The 21,625-nt window shown below is 44.5% G+C and overlaps 1 protein-coding gene across 2 annotated transcripts in view; it reads left to right on the top strand.

Moving 5' to 3' along the window:
* LOC148502809 (uncharacterized) overlaps window positions 1-21,625 on the top strand; it is a 69,298-nt gene that overhangs the window by 28,877 nt on the left and 18,796 nt on the right. Inside the window, exon 1 of one of the 2 annotated variants that reach the window (XM_088449328.1) lies at window positions 12,583-12,632. The exons of the other annotated variant lie outside the window; for it this stretch is intronic. Coding sequence (XP_088305454.1) covers window positions 12,600-12,632 — 33 coding nt within the window. The 5' untranslated portion in view covers window positions 12,583-12,599. Of the gene's footprint in view, window positions 1-12,582; window positions 12,633-21,625 lie in introns of those variants that run through there. 2 annotated transcript variants of the gene reach the window in all.

The following is a 21,625-nucleotide window of genomic DNA, read 5'->3' as shown; positions in this document are numbered from 1 at the left end:
TCTTCCCACATTCTCCACTTCTGGCTTGCACTCATATTCCTGTCTGCCTGTGGCAGGATGTCCACACACTTCTGAATCAAAACCTCCATCTCCTTTCTTGTGAATTGTGGCTGCCTTTTCTTTTTGGCAGCTTTGCCCGGAATACTGGGCCCAGCAGCCTCTTCCATGTCATCCTCCTCACCTATTTGGGGTAATTTGAAGAAATCTCAACTTCCCAACTTGCACAATAATATGTTTATAATTAATCATTGAGTCAAAATGCATGAAATACTTACCGTGTGACTGTTGTCCATTGTTTTCCTGGTCTGTATCCATGTGTGTTGTTCAAACTAGAAATACACCAGAATTGTGTTTTTGTCTCGTGACGTATTTATACATGCGTACTTATTTTGCGGCCGCATCATTGATTGTGCGTTCCTCTGATCCTTCCTTAATTTGGGCGGGAAACGAAACTATTTATGGGTTGGGGCGTCTCGACTCGAGGTGGCGTTTATTGAATGTTGGAGGTTACGTTGGTTGGAGTTGATTGTTGGCTGGTTTAGGAGATTGCGTTTATTTTTTATTTTTTTTGGGTTAGCGGTTTTTCATGGTTTTCCGTTCCTTTTTTTTCACTTTTGGTTTTTTGGCTCGTTTCCAGTTTTGGTAAGTTTGGGGAAGTATAACTTCGGGTCAATTTGTCTCTCATTGTGGTGTCGATTTTTCTAATAAGTTTTTTCCCTCATTTCATCTCTCTTAGGTTTTTTTTTGGTTCTGCCCCAAAGACATTTTGGTCCGGTTTCTTAGATATTAGCTCTTGGTAAGTTCATGTGTTAAATTGTTGCGGAAATGTTCTTGTTTGTCTGTACGCAACTTTGGTTGGCCTTCCACATGTAACGTTGTTTTTTGCCAAATCGAACTCTGTGTTGTTTGATTTTATTTTTTGCGGCGTTATTGTGCCCTGTATTTGCAAACTAATTAGCGCATTTTTAACTATTTGCTATTGTGCCCTGTATTTGCAAACTAATTAGCGCATTTTAACTACTTGCTATTGTGCCCTGTATTTGCGAACTAATTAGCGCATTTTAACTACTTGCTATTGTGCCCTGTATTTGCAAACTAATTAGCGCATTTTTACTACTTGCTATTGTGCCCTGTATTTGCAAACTAATTAGCGCATTTTTACTACTTACTATTGTGCCCTGTATTTGCGAACTAATTAGCGCATTTTTACTACTTGCTATTGTGCCCTGTATTTGTGAACTAATTAGCGCATTTTTACTACTTACTATTGTGCCCTGTATTTGCGAACTAATTAGCGCATTTTTACTACTTGCTATTGTGCCCTATATTTGCGAACTAATTAGCACATTTTTACTACTTGCTATTGTGCCCTGTATTTGCAAACTAATTAGCACATTTTTACTACTTGCTATTGTGCCCTGTATTTGCAAACTAATTAGCGCATTTTTACTACTTACTATTGTGCCCTGTATTTGCGAACTAATTAGCGCATTTTAACTACTTGCTATTGTGCCCTGTATTTGCAAACTAATTAGCGCATTTTTACTACTTACTATTGTGCCCTGTATTTGCAAACTAGCGCATTTTTACTTCTTGCTATTGTGCCCTGTATTTGCGAACTAATTAGCGCATTTTTACTACTTACTATTGTGCCCTGTATTTGCGAACTAATTAGCGCATTTTTACTACTTGCTATTGTGCCCTGTATTTGCGAACTAATTAGCGCATTGTGAAATGTGTATTCATCCCTTAAGAATGTTTTGTTCCGCCTGGAGCATTGGTTGATTACATTTGGCCTCTATTTGACGTAGTGTGCGTAACGTCGTTTTGCTCTTGGCCCAAATGTGTGTGTGTCCCCTTTTATGTTTTGTGTTGCTTAAATTTGTGATAATGACATGGCCAGCATAAAATGATGTATATTTTTGATGTTATTATTTGCAGTTACAACATATCATGACAATACCCCGGCATGTAAGCATCAATGGATGGTATTTGAAAGCAAAGTTACATGTATTTTTATTGGGTGTTGTAAAAAGGCTGACCTTCCAATGTTGTAATTTCAGGTTGATTTGGGTCGGATTGTTCTGGCCCTGCTCCCGGAAGCCGACCAACCTCAATCTCGTCCCAGGCGTAGGCATTGTAGGCATGCAAGGCCCCAGATATTTCGAACATGTGTCACCCTTTTTGGAATGCCAGATGATGAGGTTTTAAGATGATACCGTCTTCCTCCAAAAATCATCATAGACACTCTCTCATTAATAGAGAGTGATCTTGAGCGGCAAATTGGCAGTCCTACAGCAATTCCACCACTTACGCAATTAATGGCGGTGTTACATTTCTGTGCCTCAGGATCGTTCCAAACAACGGTGGGAATAGTGGCGGGCATCTCACAATCCTCCTTTTCCCGGATCCTGAGGGAAGTGATGGAGGCACTTTTCAAGCACCTCCATCATTTTATTCAAATGCCTTTGGATATGGGTGCCCTTAGTGTGGCCAAGGCCAATTTTTACCAAATAGCTGGCGTCCCACACATCATAGGGGTTGTGGATGGTATTCACATACCACTTCAGCCTCCAGCACGGCTGGAGGCAATATTTAGAAACTGTAAACACTATCACTCCCTCAATGTAATGGTGGTATGTGATGCCTCCCTCCAGATCCTGTCCCTGAATGCAAAATTACCAGGAAGTGCACATGACTCCTTGGTCATCCGGCAATCAGGGATATGGCACAAATTAACCAACCTACAAGCTGGTGATGCGTGGCTTCTGGGTAAGTGGAGACCTTTAGTACATAACAATGTTAAGCTTCATACAGAGTGAGCCTGATGTTGTCTTTTCGTTTTCACAGGAGACAGTGGCTACCCTTGCACGCCCTGGCTGCTCACTCCTTATTTGGCTCCCACACCAGGGCCACAAAGTGAGTATAATTCTGCACTTACAGCCACCAGGCAAGTGGTGGAGCGCTGTATCGGCCTTTTAAAAGGCCGATTCAGATGCCTCCACCGCTCTGGTGGCGAACTCATGTATTTGCCGGATATGGTTTTGAAAATTGTGGTCCTGTGTGGGATATTTCACAACATCACCATAAGGAGTGGTGTCCCAGTGCAGCCAGAGGATGCCTTACCTGAGGATGGCCCCACCGAGGTTGGTCGGAGGTCAGTATGTGGGGGGGCCATACGCGATGATGTGGTGGCCAGATTTTTTAGGTAATTATTTGCAAAAAACCAGTGTTGATACCTAATGTGTTTGGGTTTGTTTGAGAGCATCTAATTTTTTGCTAATTTTTTTCACCCTCTTCTGTTTTTTGACATAATCTTTGGCACTCCAACGATGACTACTTCCTGCTACCCTTACAAAACCTGTATGTGGATATTTTGTGCCTATATTCTGGAACACTTATTGCCACGCCATATATGTGGAATCATGTTGGCATGGTCCTTCGTCAACCAGTTCTTGATTGTTTTTTTTTATGTTTGTTTTTTGGTATGTGTTGTATTTGAGATTATCACTGTGTGTTTTGTTTGTGAGTGACCACTTTGAATTTTCAGTTATGTTGCTAATAAATGTTTTTAGAGTGAAATGTTGTCCCTTTTTTGTAACGTTACCACCAAGTGTAACCAGGTTCACACACGTCACATTTGACTAAGGGGTAATCCAGTACTGATGCCATTTGAGCAAAAATTTATCCTTTATTCAGGGTCCAAACCAACACCAAAAGGAAGCCTTTACAATCCTTTTGCTTCGTAATATTGCCCTAAGCTGCTTGCACACCAACTAGGAACCTGGGAAATGTAGAAATATCTAATTGTGACTACACCAAAAAAGGGAAATCAGATTTGTACTGTTAGGTGTTTCTTGTGGCTGTTTGACCAAAAAATACAACACACACTCTTATTGGCCCAAATTTGAAATCCTTGCAGGAACACTCTACTTATGTCAGGGTAAACAATATGTGGTTGGGACAAAACGAATGAGCCAGAACGTAACTTCAAACAAAACAATTTATTTACAGAATGTAGAAAAAAAAACAAACTACTCCCTAAGGAGGACCGACATACGGTCAAGGACCACCAGCACCCCGATGATAGTGCTGTGCATCTGGGCCACACAGCCGGCTAAATTTGCCCGAAGCCTCTGTTCCTCTGTGGGTGAGAAAAATTGGGGGATTAATACAACAATAGTGAAACCACATTAAAAAACAATAAAAAAAAAAAAACAACAAAAAACATTTTAACAAAAATGCATTAAAAATCATCACACTAAAATGGTGTAGGGCAAAAATACAAGGCCTATGTCCAAATTCCGACAGGTGTGCTATGTGTATGTTGAAAACAGCAGTAACAGGTTACGGCAATCGGCCAAAACCACTTAATTTTTGTAAAAAAACACAGAAAACAAAAAAATTAGACAAAAAAATACAAACAGTTTGTGTCGATAAAAAACAGCAAAATAAAACATACCGGAAGACCCAACGCCAGCTACAGAAGGCCCTCCATCGTCCTCCTCGGAGGTGGGTCCATTCCCCAAAGATCGGGGCGGTGTAATGACCGACTCCGGGGAGGGGGTCATTCGAAGAGGGGTGGTTGGAGGAGAGGGGGAATTGGGACGGAGGGGAAGGAGTCCAGAAAAATCTGGCTGAGGGTGTAGGAAGGCTGGGGAGGAGGGGGGAATAAGGGAAGGAGTGGAGTTGGAGTGTTGGCTGGGGGTGGGGGAGAGTGGCCGTGCTCGCCGTCTGGCGGGACGCTGACAGCGTAGTCTTCGATGGGCCCCTAAAAGATGGGAAACAAATTGGGGTTAGTTCCAACACAAATCCGCAATCAAAATCAATTTCCAATGCACCCCCAAAAACAAAAAAAAAACAAAAATGAGGAGAATGAATACATCTGAAAGACAGGGAAAACATGGCCATGCAGATTGGAGGAGAATGAATAAATCTGAAACACACGGAAAACATGGCCATGCAGATTGGAGGAGAATGAATAAATATGAAAGACAGGGAAAACATGGCCATGCAGAGAGGAGGAGAATGAATAAATCTGAAAGACAGGGAAAACATGGCCATGCAGATAGGAGGAGAATGAATAAATATGAAAGACAGGGAAAACATGGCCATGCAGATAGGAGGAGAATGAATAAATATGAAAGACAGGGAAAACATGGCCATGCAGTTAGGGCCACAAAGACAAACATGAAAACCACAATCCATTAAACTTACTCGCAGCGATCTGCATGCGAAAGCATGCCAGCAAGCGGGGCGTCCACCGTTGCAGGTCCGACCACCGCATATGCGGATCACTTCTCGCGGTTGGTGATGGGTGGAGGCTGGCTGGTGATCCGCCGATCCATCACCTCCGTAAGCACCAGCAGCTCGCGCCTGGTGAATGCGGAGGCTCTCATGATGGCAATGGAGTTTTTCATAAAAATCATTTTTGATAAAGTGCTCAAAAATTTTATGATTGGCTAATGTATTTAGGAAATTAACAGGAGCAATTCTATTGGTTAGTGTATGAGTCATGTGTTCGACAGGGCCAGAAATCTGTGGAGACTTATGATAGGCTTAATGCAGTGACATGCGTAAGCAAATTTACATAAAGAAATGAACTCCATGAAATATGCGGGGCGAAAAACAAATAGACCAATTATTTAATAGGGGTTAACATGTATTTTGACAAATAAAAGCGAATGTTTAAGCCGTACGTATTCTGCGGGTAAACACAAACACGGACATAAATAAAGTTTATTGCATTGTGTAAAAAAAAACAAAAAAACAATAAAGCTAATTGATATATTGATTGGCATGTTATGATTGATGGAGGTAGGCAGAATAAACGAGCAGTTAATCGAAATGTCTCAGTCCAACTTCCGGGTAGTACTAGTGCGTGCGTTCCCTTCCAACCACTTCGGGGATGTACACTCGCTATTTGGCACGCTCGTTAGTTAGAGGAGGGGTCGCCTGAGTTTGGGGAGGATGTTTTGATGCGAACGAAAATACGAGCGTGTGCCTGAATTTAAATATTTTTTTACGTTCGCCCAACGTACGAACGGCCACTTGCGTCCGGGTCTGAATGAGGGCCATTGTTTGGAGCCCGCACAGGAAAAAGTCAGATAGCAATAATAATAATAGTGACAAAGGAAATTTACTTCTGTAGAACAGGACAGTAATTAGAAACCAACTAACAGTTTTATATTACACAGATTGTGGCAGTTTGCACCCCTATATGATCAGGTGCAAGGTGCACATCAATTTCCCATCCTCCTCGTTAATTTGATCTGACTATTTATCGTCAGCTTTAATATATATGTTTTGTTAGTCAATATGATGTAGTGTATACTATTCTGCTTTCTTTTACTAATAAGAATAAAAGTTAAGTTTTAAACTTTTCATAAATCATTTTGATTTACCATATGAGTGCCCCCAACAAAGAGTCTTCTTTTCTCTATTTATCTAACATGTTCTCATTGATCCAACCCTGTTTAAAGGCCATATCGATTAGATCATCAACCTCTTTCTTGATGCGAGTCATCGGGTTGAATTCAACTTTACTATATATTGATGTGTCAGACAGTTGTCTCCTAATTTCTGCATCATACTTATCAAAGTCCTGCACAACAAAAGCACCACCCTTAGAAGCATTTCTAATTATGTGTCACAGTTGGTGCTAGTGAGTTACCTGTATCAGGTGATGAACTGGAATCACTGGAGGCCGGCTGGACTGGAACCATGGTTGACATGAATAGCTCTTTTATTATAAGAAGTGGGTAGCAATGAGAACTGCCTTTGGTGATGAGTGACTGGAACTGGAAACTGGAGACGTTGGAATGAGACCAGAAGGAACTTGGAGGGACCGGACTGGGACCGGCAGGTAGGCTGACTGAGCTGGTCGGGGTACCAGTAGATGAGCTTGCAGGTGGATAGTAGCACGGAAGCTACTTGGTGCAGCTAATGAGCCGTGAGGTGAGTGGACTTGGAGGAATCGGACTGGGACCGGCAGGAAGGCTGACTGAGCTGGTCGGGTTACTAGTAGATGGGCTTGCAGACGGATGGTAGCGTGGAAGCTACTTGTGGCTTGGGAAGCCGTGGGTAGACGGTAGCTAGGTGGCTACGTGGAGCGACTGGATAGCCATAGGTAGATGCTGGTAGCTGGGTGGCTACGTGGAGCGGCTGGATAGCCGTGGGTCGACGCTGGTAGCTGGGTGGCTACGTGGAGCGGCCGGATAGCCGTGGGTAGACGCTGGTAGCTGGGTGGCTACGTGGAGTGGCTGGATAGATGTGGGTAGACGCTGGTAGCTGGGTGGCTACGTGGAGCGGCCGGATAGCCGTGGGTAGGTGCTGGTAGCTGGGTGGCTACGTGGAGCGACCGGATAGCCGTGGGTAGATGCTGGTAGCTGGGTAGCTACGTGGAGTGGTTGGATAGCCGTGGGTAGACGCTGGTAGCTGGGTGGCTACGTGGAGCAGCTGGATAGCCGTGGGTAGACACTGGTAGCTGGGTAGCTATGTGGAGTGGCTGGATAGCCGTGGGTAGACACTGGTAGCTGGGTGGCTACATGGAGCGGCCGGATAGCCGTGGGTAGGTACTGGTAGCTGGGTGGCTATGTGGAGCGGCCAGATAGCCATGGGTAGACGCTGGTAGCTGGGCAGCTATGTGAAGCGGCTGGATAGCCGTGGGTAGACGCTGGTAGCTGGGTGGCTACGTGGAGCGGCTGAATAGCCGTGGGTAGATGCTGGTAGCTGGTTGGCTACGTGGAGCGGCTGAATAGCCGTGGGTAGGTACTGGTAGCTGGGTGGCTATGTAGAGCGGCCAGATAGCCATGGGTAGACGCTGGTAGCTGGGCAGCTATGTGAAGCGGCTGGATAGCCGTGGGTAGACGCTGGTAGCTGGGTGGCTACGTGGAGCGGCTGAATAGCCGTGGGTAGATGCTGGTAGCTGGTTGGCTACGTGGAGCGGCTGAATAGCTGTGGGTAGACGCTGGTAGCTGGGTAGCTACGTGGAGTGGCTGGATAGCCGTGGGTAGACGCTGGTAGCTGGGTAGCTACGTGGAGTGGCTGGATAGCCGTGGGTAGATGCTGGTGGTGTGGAAGCTACTTGGTGCGGCCTGGGAGCCGTGTGGAGAAGCTGGTAGCATGGAAACTACTTGATGCGGCCTGGGAGCCGTGTGGAGAAGCTGGTAGCGTGGAAGCTACTTGGAGCGGCCTGGGAGCCATAGGTGAGAGGCTGGTAGCGTGGATAGCTGAATGCAGCAGGCTTACGGATAGCACTGGTCTAGGAACCAGCAGGAGCCAGGGACATACTGGCACACAGAGGTACAGCTATAGCACAAGCAGTACACCACGGAACATAACAAGATGTTCAAGCACTGAGTGCTATTAGAGGAGGATCTATATACCTAGAGTCTGGCAGTGATTGGTGGATACAGACAGGTGGTCTGGCAGTGGCATTCAGAGTGGAGCAAGGCACAGCATGCAGAGGGAGTATTCATCTCTGCAGCCCTTGAGAATCAGGACCACACCTGTGATTCCAATTAAGACTAGCAATGCTCACAGACAGAGCAGGGTCCAGGTGTTTAATCAGTGTGGGGAGGTGAGAGCTCTGCACACACAGAGATTTAACAGCCAGCTTGATTCAGCCAGAGCAGATGTCCCAGAAGAATTACAAACACAGATCCATGGAGCAGCTGCCAGAGGTAAGTCACGGTAAAACGGTAAAAACTAGCCAGGATTGTGACATTATGATAGAAGTATTTTTACGTAAAGATTTCAAAGCTTGCCTCTCATCAGAGGTCAAATTGTCAAAACCCTTCTTATTTTTTTACCATATCAGCTTTAACATCATGATCAGTCATTCTAAGAAATGTCTTCACACTAGAGTTTGTAGAAGCTGGGTCAAAGGTACTTTAATACCCTATAAGCCCTATTGTCAATAGTAATTTCTTTCTTATCGAAATACTCCCTAAGTCTAAGCTTCCGGCCTATTTTAGACAGGTCAATAGACATTGGAACTCATCGAATGAATGGGTTGAAATAAATGAAAGGCCTATGGAAAGCAGGGAATGTTCAGCAGGGCTTAAAGTATATTTTGATAAGTTGAAGATTAACTCTTCACCCCCCTCTTGCTTCTGCCTCTGCCCCTTCCAACCCCCTCTTCTTGTGTGCGACCTCTTCCACTTATTTGTTGACCACCCCTCTTTGACCTGGTGCTAAGATCTAAAAAAGATCAAGAAGTTCATCCACAGTCTCAGACTCAGAAGAAGACTGTGTTGAACGATGGTCAAAAGCATCTAAACCTCCTATTCTGCAGACAACGGGTACGTTTATCCTCACCAGATAGCCAGCGGTAGACAGTATGTCTCTGGTAATCGGTTTCAACAATCTCAAGCTTTTTCATTTTAAAAGATACTAAATCAGTCTTAAATTTATCAAGTTGTAACTGCAGGCATTCAAGCCAAGTCTCTGATTTGTCAGATGCAAGCACCAGGGCCGTTGGGAGGGTGGCCTCCGCACAGGGCGGAATCCTCCAGCGGCATCGGCCACACACTTCTCTGCATCAGAGGTCTGCAGGAAGAGACCTCCGGCAGTGGTGCGAGCTGCACAGTGAATGTTGGCACAGGATCCCGCCCTCCCTCCTCCCCTCGGAAGTAAGGGTAAGCGCTCAGGGGGGGTGGAGGGGGGCGGCAGTGCTGCACAGGGCGCATTGCCGTCTAGCTACGGCGCTGGCAAGCACAATAGACTTATCCTTCTCAAAATCCTTTATGTCAACCCTGACCTTCTGTTATTCCTGACTTACTTCATCAATCACTAATGCTATTAGCTCTAACGAGCATTTATTTAAAAACGCCACACCATTTAACACAAAATCCAGGGTTCCCACGACCAATAGTTGGAACATTTGCTACTCTGAACTCTCTGGGGATACGCTTCTTTGTAATGTATTTGGACAAAAATTGTCCGTGCAATACGAGTTCAATCTCCCTCCTTTTTAATCGCTGTAGCTTATGGTATAGGTCTAATGGTGTTTGAGATGGTAATTGGTCAAATTCAAATTGATTGAATAAAACCTTACTGACATTGTCATCGGTCAAACTAATTTGTATGCCTTCTTCACTTAACGAATCACTGTCTAACAAGGTAAAACCTTGTGCCATATTGAAAATTTAATCACCAGGTCTACAATACAATTAGATAACTCCCCTAATACATATAAATACACAGTAAAGATAAATCCAATATCAAAAAGCAAGGTGATCGGGCTACAATATAAGGGCAAAGAGACAAGAAAAATTTATAATAAAAAAAAAATGACACAAATATAAAAATAAATGACATATACAAATCACTGTAAAGGTGAAAAGAGATCCACATATTATTGGACCATTTCAGCAGAAGAAAAAAATAACTTTAAAGTTCCACAATTATTTCATCAGTGTTGTATCCAATAGGGGATCAAATTTCAGGGTGCACACTCAGAGGGCTATGTATCTTCAAATCCTCAAAATATATACTGGAAACAAAGTAGCACTCACTTATTAAGAACACAACTGCTGGGGTGCTGTTGTCAACAGGAGGTAGGTGTATATTTGTCAAAGTCAACAAGAGAAGACTTCACAAGAGTAAATATAGACGGTTCACCACAAGATGTAAACCATTGGTGAGCCTCAAAAATAGGAAGACCAGATTAGAGTTTGCCAAACAACATGTAAAAAAGCCATTACAGTTCTGGAACAACATCCTATGGACAAATGAGACAAAGATCAACTTGTACCAGAGTGATGGGAAGAGAAGAGTATGGAGAAGGAAAGGAACTGCTCATGATCCAAAACATACCACCTCATCAGTGAAGCATAGTGGTGGTAGTGTCATGGCGTGGGCATGTATGGCTGCCAATGGAACTGGTTCCCTTGTATTTATTGATGATGTGATTGCTGACAAAAGCAGCAGAATGAATTCTGAAGTGTTTCGGGCAATATTATTTGCTCATATTCAGTCAAATGCTTCAGAACTCATTGGGCGATGCTTCACAGTGCAGATGGACAATGACCCAAAGCATACTGCAAAAGCAACCAAAGAGTTTTTTAAGGCTAAAAAGTGGAATGTTATGCAATGGCCAAGTCAATCCCCTGACCTGAATCCGAATGAGCATGCATTTCACTTGATGAAGACAAAACTGAAGGGAAAATGCCCCAAGAACAAGCAGGAAATGAAAACATTTGCAGTAGAGGCCTGGCAGAGCATCACCAGGGATGAAACACAGCTTCTGGTGATGTCTATGCGTTCCAGACTTCAGGCTGTAATTGCCTGCAAAGGATTTGCAACAAAGTATTAAAAAGTGAAAGTTAGATTTAGGATTGTTTAGTTTGTCCCATTACTTTTGGCCCCTTAAAAAGTGGGAGGCACATATAGAAACCATTGTAATTCCTATACCGTTCACCTGATTTGGATGTAATTACCCTCAAATTAAATCCGAAAGTCTGAAGTTAAAGCACATCTTGTTTGTTTCATTTGAAAGCCATTGTGGTGGTGAATAGAGGCCAAAATATGAAAATTATGTCAATGTCCCAATATTTATGCACCTGACTGTATATATATATAAATATATATATATATATATATATATATACAGTATAATGTAGTGTTCACCCTCCAGGGTAAGTAACACTGCACGGCACTACAGGACTTAAATAAGTAGAAGTTTATTGCCAGACGTTTTGAGGTGCGAAACCTCGTCCTCAAGTGGAAAAATACAAGAAGAACAAAACATACAAGTCTTACCTTATATCCCCTGTACACCATGTGCAGCTCCATCTGATCAGTCGGACGGGTACCGGACGTCAGCGCGCACTCGGGCGGCGTCCAGTGATGACGTACCTCCCTCGTGGGTGTCAGTTGCTAAGCAACTGCAAAGCTGTATCACGGCACCCGGCGGCTGTGGGATAGAGTGTTAAAAGTGATATTAAAAACAAAGTGCCAATGCTGATAATCACGATTAGATATAATAAATGTCAAATGTGTCAAAAAGACAATTCTAAATTGAAAAGGAATAGATATTACATATAAATCTAATGTGAAACATCTAAATAAACAAAGCATATATATATATATATAAATATACACTATAGGAACACATAATTAGAATAATGGAAAATTAGTTATAATAACGTTTTCCAAGAAATCCGTTCATTAAGTCCCTTTGGAGTTACTGTGTCCAATTTATATATCCAAGACGCCTCTCGTTTCAAAAGAGCTCTAGAACAATCACCTCCTCTGACTGACTCCGGAATGTGATCTATTATTTTGTATCTCAATGTTGTAAGTTGATGACCACATTCCTTGAAATGTACAGCCACGGGTTGTTCCATCGGTTTGCCAGCTATAGCATCTTATATAGCGGACCTGTGTAGAGTCATGCGCTCTTTAAATTTACGAGTGGTCATCCCTACATAATACTTGTTTTTAATATCACTTTTAACACTCTATCCCACAGCCGCCGGGTGCCGTAATACAGCTTTGCGGTTGCTTAGCAACTGACACCCACGAGGGAGGTACGTCATCACTGGACCCCGCCCGGGTGCGCGCTGACGTCCGGTACCCGCCCGGCTGATCGGATGGAGCTGCACATGGTGTACAGGGGATATAAGGTAAGACTTGTATGTTTTATTCTTCTTGTATTTTTCCACTTGAGGACGAGGTTTCGCACCTCAAAACGTCTGGCAATAAACTTCTACTTATTTAAGTCCTGTAGTGCCGTGCAGTGTTACTTACCCCAGAGGGTGAACACCACTTTATACTTTATTATCTGCTTGCAAAGGCACACAGGCAAGGATACCAATATACTGAGTCCCTCTCTAAAGAAATAGTAGGGCCTATTGCCTCCACCATTAACACAAGACTTACAGGTACTTTTCACCAAGTGTCTCTGAGCCAGCTAGTCTGCTTGCTCTCCCAGGTTTGAGACACTAGCTTACAATCACACACAGCCTATATCAGCCAGTTCCAGGTGCAGACCCTAATGAGCCTGATAACAGGCCAAAAAAGGCCAAAACCTGGAGTGGCCTGTGGATGGAGCCCTCCCTCTCCTCACATCCACACCCACAAGACCCAAACCGGCTTTTCAAAAAGCTGACACTCAAATCTGCTTCACTATAGACCTTTCTCTTGGGGTTTTTTAGAACACATAGGTCAAAATCCTAGGACAAATGTATCTACCACTGACCACTTTACTAGTGTTCCTATCACATGGCCCACTCACATATACCCCCCCTTTGTTTCAACCTGTGGGGTGGAACAACTGAAGCCCCCAAGCAATGAACGTGTGACAATGCATCTGCATTGGCCAGCTGGCTTCATGGCCTACATTCTCCCAAAAATTTAAAGGTTTGTAGCGCCAAGAACCATCTTGTTATTCTTGCATTACTGTCCTTGTTTTCTGACATCCATTTCAGAGGGGCATGGTCAGTAATCAGTTTGAACTTCCTGCCCACCAGATAATACCTGAGAGTTTCTAACGCCCATTATATGGCCAAAGCTTCCTTCTCCACTGTGGCATAGTTTTTCTCATGTATATTCAATTTCCTGCTTAGGTAAAAAATAGGGTGTTCCTCGCCCTCTTTGCTTTGGGACAGGACCACTCCGATGCCTACACCAGATGCAATGGTTTGTACCACAAAATCAGGGGTCACCAGAACAGGTTGTGTACATAAGTCCATTTTTAATTCTTGGAAAGCTTTCTCCGCTTCAGGACCCCATTCCACCATGATTTTTTGTTTGCCCTTGGTAAGGTCAGTAAGTGGAATCGCAATGGTGGCAAAACTGGGTATGAACCTCCTATAGTATCCAGTGATCCCTAAGAAGGCTCTCATCTGCTTCTTATTGAGGGGTCATGGCCAGTTCTGTATTGCCTCAATCTTATTGAACTGTGGTTTTGTCAAATCTCTGCCAATGGTGTATCCCAGATATTTTACTTCCTCCATCCCTAGACAACAAATTTCAGGTTGGCTGTCAAACCTGCCTTAAAGATGGAATCTGACACTGCTTGTACTTTGGGTAAGTGAGACTGCCAATCAGGACTATGTATGACCACATCATCCAGATAAGCCACAGCATATCATCTATGGGGTATGAGAATCCTATCCATTCTTTGAAAGGTAGCAGGCACCCCATGTAGCCCAAAGGGTAACATCTTGGAATGAAATAACCCTTCTGGTGCAGAAAAATATGTTTTTTCTTTGGCGTTTTCGGCTAATGGCACTTGGCAATGCCCTTTGGTTAGGTCCAGAGTGGTTAAATATCTTGCTGTCCCCAGCCTTTCAATTAGTTCATCCACCCTTGGCATCGGGTAGGCATCGAATTTTGAATACTGTTCAGCTTTTGGAAGTCATTACAAAAATGCACACTCCCATCGGGCTTTGGAATCAACACAATGGGACTGGACCACTCACTATGTGATTCTTCAATTACTCCCAATTCTAACATTTTTTAAATTTCTTTTGACACAGACTCTCTTTGGGCTTTGGGCAACCTATAGGGCTTTAGGTTAACTTTAACCTCCGGGTCAGTGACTTATGTCATGTTTGATGACCGTGGTTTTTCCTGGCAGGTCAGAAAACAGTACCCTGTTTCTGATCAAAAATTCCTTGACCTCCTGCTGTTGACTGGCTGACAGGGTTTTTGCCACTGTCACTTCAGGTACCACGGGACCTGGGTTTACTGGAGGGGCTTGGACGGCTGACAGTGCTGCTCTATCCTTCCAGGGTTTTATCAGGTTCACATGATATATCTGTTCTGGTTTTCTTTTCCCCGGCTGGTAAACTTTATAGTTGATCTGTCCCACTTTTTCTAAGATCTCAAAGGGCCCTTGCCACTTAGCCAACAGTTTACTTTCTACTGTGCGAACCAACACCAACACTCTGTCCCCAGGAGCAAAGTTTCTTAACCGTTCATTGCGGCTTTATACCCTCTGCTGTGCTGGTTGGGCCTGTTCCAAGTGCTCCTTAACTATCGGCACTACAGCCGCAATTCTCTCTTGCATCTGGAAAACATGTTCAATAACTGTTTTATAAGGACTGGACTGCCCTTCCCACATCTCCTTGGCAATGTCTAGTAACCCTCTTGGATGTCTCCCATATAACTAGTCGAAAGGTGAAAACCCGGTGGAGGATTGGGGAACCTCTCTTATGGCCAACAGCAGATAAGGCAACAAATAATCCCAATCTTTACCATCTTTGTCAACTGCTTTCCTTAACATATGTTTTAAGGTCTTGTTAAACCTCTCGACCAAACCATTGGTTTGGGAGTGATAAACCGAGGTCCTTAACTGGCTAATCTTAAACAGGTGGCATAACTCCTTCATACCTTTTGACATGAACGGGGTACCCTGGTCAGTTAGTATCTCCTTAGGTATTCCGAACCTGCTAAAAACATGGACCGGCTTTCTAGCAATGGACTTGGTTGACGTATTGCACAGCAGTATCACTTCCGGGTATCTGGTAGCGTAGTCCAGAATTACCAGAATATATTGATGTCCCCGGGCAGATTTCAACAAGTGTCCCACCAAGTCCATAGCTATTCTTTCAAATGGTACCTCTATAATTGGTAGTGGGACTAGAGGACTTTTGAAATGTGGTCTGGGAGCATGATACTGGCATTCAGGGCAGGAGGCGCAAAAGTCAGATACGTCTTTATGGACACCGGGCCAAAGAAACCTCTGCACGGTTCGCTCAGTGGTTTTCTCTAGCCCTAGGTGGCCTGCCGTTATATGACCATGGGCCAGATCTAACACCATTCTCCTGTAAGGTTTGGGGACTATTAATTGTTCCACAATCTCCTCCCCTTTCTTAGTCATCTGATACAACAGATCCTCACATATTACCATGTGAAGATATGTCAAGGGACTATCAGGATCTACGGGTTTACCATTGACCAACTTGACATTCTCCCTGGCTTTCACCAGAGTAGGGTCATTTAACTGCTCTATGGCAAAGACCTCTCTTCTGACCTCTGAATCCGGCAGATGATCAACGGGCTCTACAACAATTGGTGAGCCACCATTGCGCTCCGCATTCTCTAGTTCGCCAATCATACTAGAAAATGGGAGCATCTCTGACTGCCACTACATCAGTCACCCTTTCAGACGAGGCAGGGTGATTTACCACTGTGCAAAACCGGCTTTCCCACAACTTCCAGAAGTGAGCAAAGTCTCTTCCCAATATCACATCATACATTAAGCTCGGTACCAAACCCACAGAGACTACCGTGGTACCACATGGCATCTCAATGTTCACTTCGGCTGTAATATAATACCAAGTATCCCCATGTATGCATGTCACATCAACAGTTTTTCCCTTATGCTTCAAAGGGTTCACCAGCTCAGTTCTCAAAAGTGTAGGCTACCAAAGTCTAACAGAGCCTCTACTCGGTTGCCTTCCACAGTGAGTACACACATGTTTTTATCTGTCTCAGCCTGCCGGTCAGCAGTACAGGCTGGCTGCTAAGAAATACCCCCTGCGGTTGACAGAAGCAGTATCATATTCCATGGGCTCAGAGGTAAGTGAACAATTAGCTGCTATATGGCCGAAGCCACCACATCGGAAACATTGAGTCACATTAATGTCTAATCTTTTTGCGGGGTAGGAACCTTCCTGGCCTGGCAGGCCTGTCTTCAGGTTCCCGGCGGTTCGATTCCCGGCAGCGGAAGCCCGACAGCAGCAGAGATCCCGGCAGCGGAAGCCCGACAGCGCTGGAAATCCCGATCGTGGATAGGTAAGTATTGTCTAACCCCCCTAACCCTAACCCTCCTTAGGGGTGCCTAACCCTAACCTCCCCCCAAGTGCCTAACCCTAATCCCCCCTCTAAATGCCTAACCCTAACCACCCCCTTCCCCACTGCCTAAACCTAAGTCCGCCGGGGGGGTGCCTAAGCCTAACCCTCCCTCCCCCTAGCCTAACCCTCCCGGGGGGGTGCCTAACCCTAAGTCCCCCCCGGGAGCCCTAAACCTAACCTTCCCCCCAGCGGCTGTCCACTCGCGGCGCCCGGCATCACTAAGATCGGGGTGCCGGTCTCCCGGCATCAGGGAGATGCCGGGCGTCTACATCTAGACACGGCTTCTCTGTTACCAGCAGTCCCTAACACTAAGGGGTTCACGTCTGGGGCGCAGTGCACCCCAAAAAACGTCCAGCCCAGGACACCCCCGGGGCATCACACGAAAATGGAAAAAGAGCGACAGTGCAGTGTAAAGTATAGCTGTGTGTGAGTAATCATTAAGTGTGGAATGAGAGGTTAAAATATATGTGAAAAAATACATGAATAATAAACAAACATAAAAGGTGATGTGAAAAGCAACTATGTGTATTAAGTGGTGATGCCCTGAGGAGGCCCAGCCAGACCAGTCCCAGGGGCCCTACGCCCAAACGCTCACCCCAAATGTAAAATATACCAATTATAAGGCCTCATGATAAAGGCACATATATAATTTTGTCAAATGTAAGGCCTCATGATAAAGGCACATACAGAAATGCATCCAAATTGAGAGCCAGCTTACCTAGGAGTCACCCCTGGGAACTCCAACTAGCACTACTAGAACCAGCATGCCCTACTAATGCTGGCTCCTTCATGCAACTCATAACAAACAAACAAAAATGGCAGCTGCTCAATCAATCTAGCAGTACTCATCAGGTGCATGAAAGGGAGGGGTCAGACTAAGTAGAAAAAGGAGGGGGATTTAACCCCCTATTGTACCTCAGCACACTGAATAATACCTGCAACAATATATGAAGACTATATGGTCATAGAAATTCAGAGATATTAGTTGCATGCATTTGCAAATACATGGGAGGCTGCTGGGCCACGTCACGGCTTCTCTGTTACCAGCAGTCCCTAACACTAAGGGGTTCACGTCCGGGGCGCAGTGCACCCCAAAAAACGTCCAGCCCAGGGCATCACACGAAAATGGAAAAAGAGCGACAGTGCAGTGTAAAGTATAGCTGTGTGTGAGTAATCATTAAGTGTGGAATGAGAGGTTAAAATATATGTGAAAAAATACATGAATAATAAACAAACATAAAAGGTGATGTGAAAAGCAACTATGTGTATTAAGTGGTGATGCCCTGAGGAGGCCCAGCCAGACCAGTCCCAGGGGCCCTACGCCCAAACGCTCACCCCAAATGTAAAATATACCAATTATAAGGCCTCATGATAAAGGCACATATATAATTTTGTCAAATGTAAGGCCTCATGATAAAGGCACATACAGAAATGCATCCAAATTGAGAGCCAGCTTACCTGGGAGTCACCCCTGGGAACTCCAACTAGCACTACTAGAACCAGCATGCCCTACTAATGCTGGCTCCTTCATGCAGCTCATAACAAACAAACAAAAATGGCAGCTGCTCAATCAATCTAGCAGTACTCATCAGGTGCATGAAAGGGAGGGGTCAGACTAAGTAGAAAAAGGAGGGGGATTTAACCCCCTATTGTACCTCAGCACACTGAATAATACCTGCAACAATATATGAAGACTATATGGTCATCGAAATTCAGAGATATTAGTTGCATGCATTTGCAAATACATGGGAGGCTGCTGGGCCACGTCACGGCTTCTCTGTTACCAGCAGTCCCTAACATTAAGGGGTTCACGTCCGGGGCGCAGTGCACCCCAAAAAACGTCTAGCCCAGGACCCCCCCAGGGCATCACACGAAAATGAAAAAAGAGCGACAGTGCAGTGTAAAGTATAGCTGTGTGTGAGTAATCATTAAGTGTGGAATGAGAGGTTAAAATATATGTGAAAAAATACATGAATAATAAACAAACATAAAAGGTGATGTGAAAAGCAACTATGTGTATTAAGTGGTGATGCCCTGAGGAGGCCCAGCCAGACCAGTCCCAGGGGCCCTACGCCCAAACGCTCACCCCAAATGTAAAATATACCAATTATAAGGCCTCATGATAAAGGCACATATATAATTTTGTCAAATGTAAGGCCTCATGATAAAGGCACATACAGAAATGCATCCAAATTGAGAGCCAGCTTACCTGGGAGTCACCCCTGGGAACTCCAACTAGCACTACTAGAACCAGCATGCCCTACTAATGCTGGCTCCTTCATGCAACTCATAACAAACAAACAAAAATGGCAGCTGCTCAATCAATCTAGCAGTACTCATCAGGTGCATGAAAGGGAGGGGTCAGACTAAGTAGAAAAAGGAGGGGGATTTAACCCCCTATTGTACCTCAGCACACTGAATAATACCTGCAACAATATATGAAGACTATATGGTCATAGAAATTCAGAGATATTAGTTGCATGCATTTGCAAATACATGGGAGGCTGCTGGGCCACGTCACGGCTTCTCTGTTACCAGCAGTCCCTAACACTAAGGGGTTCACGTCCGGGGCGCAGTGCACCCCAAAAAACGTCCAGCCCAGGACCCCCCCAGGGCATCACACGAAAATGGAAAAAGAGCGACAGTGCAGTGTAAAGTATAGCTGTGTGTGAGTAATCATTAAGTGTGGAATGAGAGGTTAAAATATATGTGAAAAAATACATGAATAATAAACAAACATAAAAGGTGATGTGAAAAGCAACTATGTGTATTAAGTGGTGATGCCCAGCCAGACCAGTCCCAGGGGCCCTACGCCCAAACGCTCACCCCAAATGTAAAATATACCAATTATAAGGCCTCATGATAAAGGCACATATATAATTTTGTCAAATGTAAGGCCTCATGATAAAGGCACATACAGAAATGCATCCAAATTGAGAGCCAGCTTACCTGGGAGTCACCCCTGGGAACTCCAACTAGCACTACTTTTGGGGTGCACTGCGCCCCGGACGTGAACCCCTTAGTGTTAGGGACTGATGGTAACAGAGAAGCCGTGACGTGGCCCAGCAGCCTCCCATGTATTTGCAAATGCATGCAACTAATATCTCTGAATTTCGATGACCATATAGTCTTCATATATTGTTGCAGGTATTATTCAGTGTGCTGAGGTACAATAGGGGGTTAAATCCCCCTCCTTTTTCTACTTAGTCTGACCCCTCCCTTTCATGCACCTGATGAGTACTGCTAGATTGATTGAGCAGCTGCCATTTTTGTTTGTTTGTTATGAGTTGCATGAAGGAGCCAGCATTAGTAGGGCATGCTGGTTCTAGTAGTGCTAGTTGGAGTTCCCAGGGGTGACTCCCAGGTAAGCTGGCTCTCAATTTGGATGCATTTCTGTATGTGCCTTTAACATGAGGCCTTACATTTGACAAAATTATATATGTGCCTTTATCATGAGGCCTTATAATTGGTATATTTTACATTTGGGGTGAGCGTTTGGGCGTAGGGCCCCTGGGACTGGTCTGGCTGGGCCTCCTCAGGGCATCACCACTTAATACACATAGTTGCTTTTCACATCACCTTTTATGTTTGTTTATTATTCATGTATTTTTTCACATATATTTTAACCTCTCATTCCACACTTAATGATTACTCACACACAGCTATACTTTACACTGCACTGTCGCTCTTTTTCCATTTTCGTGTGATGCCCTGGGGGGGTCCTGGGCTGGACGTTTTTTGGGGTGCACTGCGCCCCGGACGTGAACCCCTTAGTGTTAGGGACTGCTGGTAACAGAGAAGCCGTGACGTGGCCCAGCAGCCTCCCATGTATTTGCAAATGCATGCAACTAATATCTCTGAATTTCTATGACCATATAGTCTTCATATATTGTTGCAGGTATTATTCAGTGTGCTGAGGTACAATAGGGGGTTAAATCCCCCTCCTTTTTCTACTTAGTCTGACCCCTCCCTTTCATGCACCTGATGAGTACTGCTAGATTGATTGAGCAGCTGCCATTTTTGTTTGTTTGTTATGAGTTGCATGAAGGAGCCAGCATTAGTAGGGCATGCTGGTTCTAGTAGTGCTAGTTGGAGTTCCCAGGGGTGACTCCCAGGTAAGCTGGCTCTCAATTTGGATGCATTTCTGTATGTGCCTTTATCATGAGGCCTTACATTTGACAAAATTATATACGTGCCTTTATCATGAGGCCTTATAATTGGTATATTTTACATTTGGGGTGAGCGTTTGGGCGTAGGGCCCCTGGGACTGGTCTGGCTGGGCCTCCTCAGGGCATCACCACTTAATACACATAGTTGCTTTTCACATCACCTTTTATGTTTGTTTATTATTCATGTATTTTTTCACATATATTTTAACCTCTCATTCCACACTTAATGATTACTCACACACAGCTATACTTTACACTGCACTGTCGCTCTTTTTCCATTTTCGTGTGATGCTCTGGGGGGGTCCTGGGCTGGACGTTTTTTGGGGTGCACTGCGCCCCGGACGTGAATTCCTTAGTGTTAGGGACTGCTGGTAACAGAGAAGCCGTGACGTGGCCCAGCAGCCTCCCATGTATTTGCAAATGCATGCAACTAATATCTCTGAATTTCGATGACCATATAGTCTTCATATATTGTTGCAGGTATTATTCAGTGTGCTGAGGTACAATAGGGGGTTAAATCCCCCTCCTTTTTCTACTTAGTCTGACCCCTCCCTTTCATGCACCTGATGAGTACTGCTAGATTGATTGAGCAGCTGCCATTTTTGTTTGCCATTCTAGGCACCCTGCTAGTCAGATGAAGCTAG

The sequence above is a fragment of the Taudactylus pleione genome, unplaced genomic scaffold, assembly GCF_031769625.1.
Source record: "Taudactylus pleione unplaced genomic scaffold, aTauple2 ptg000482l, whole genome shotgun sequence".
Taxonomy (NCBI): Eukaryota; Metazoa; Chordata; class Amphibia; order Anura; family Myobatrachidae; genus Taudactylus; species Taudactylus pleione.
The sequence above is the reverse complement of the archived record's forward strand: the minus strand, read 5'-3'. Positions and strand labels throughout refer to the sequence as shown.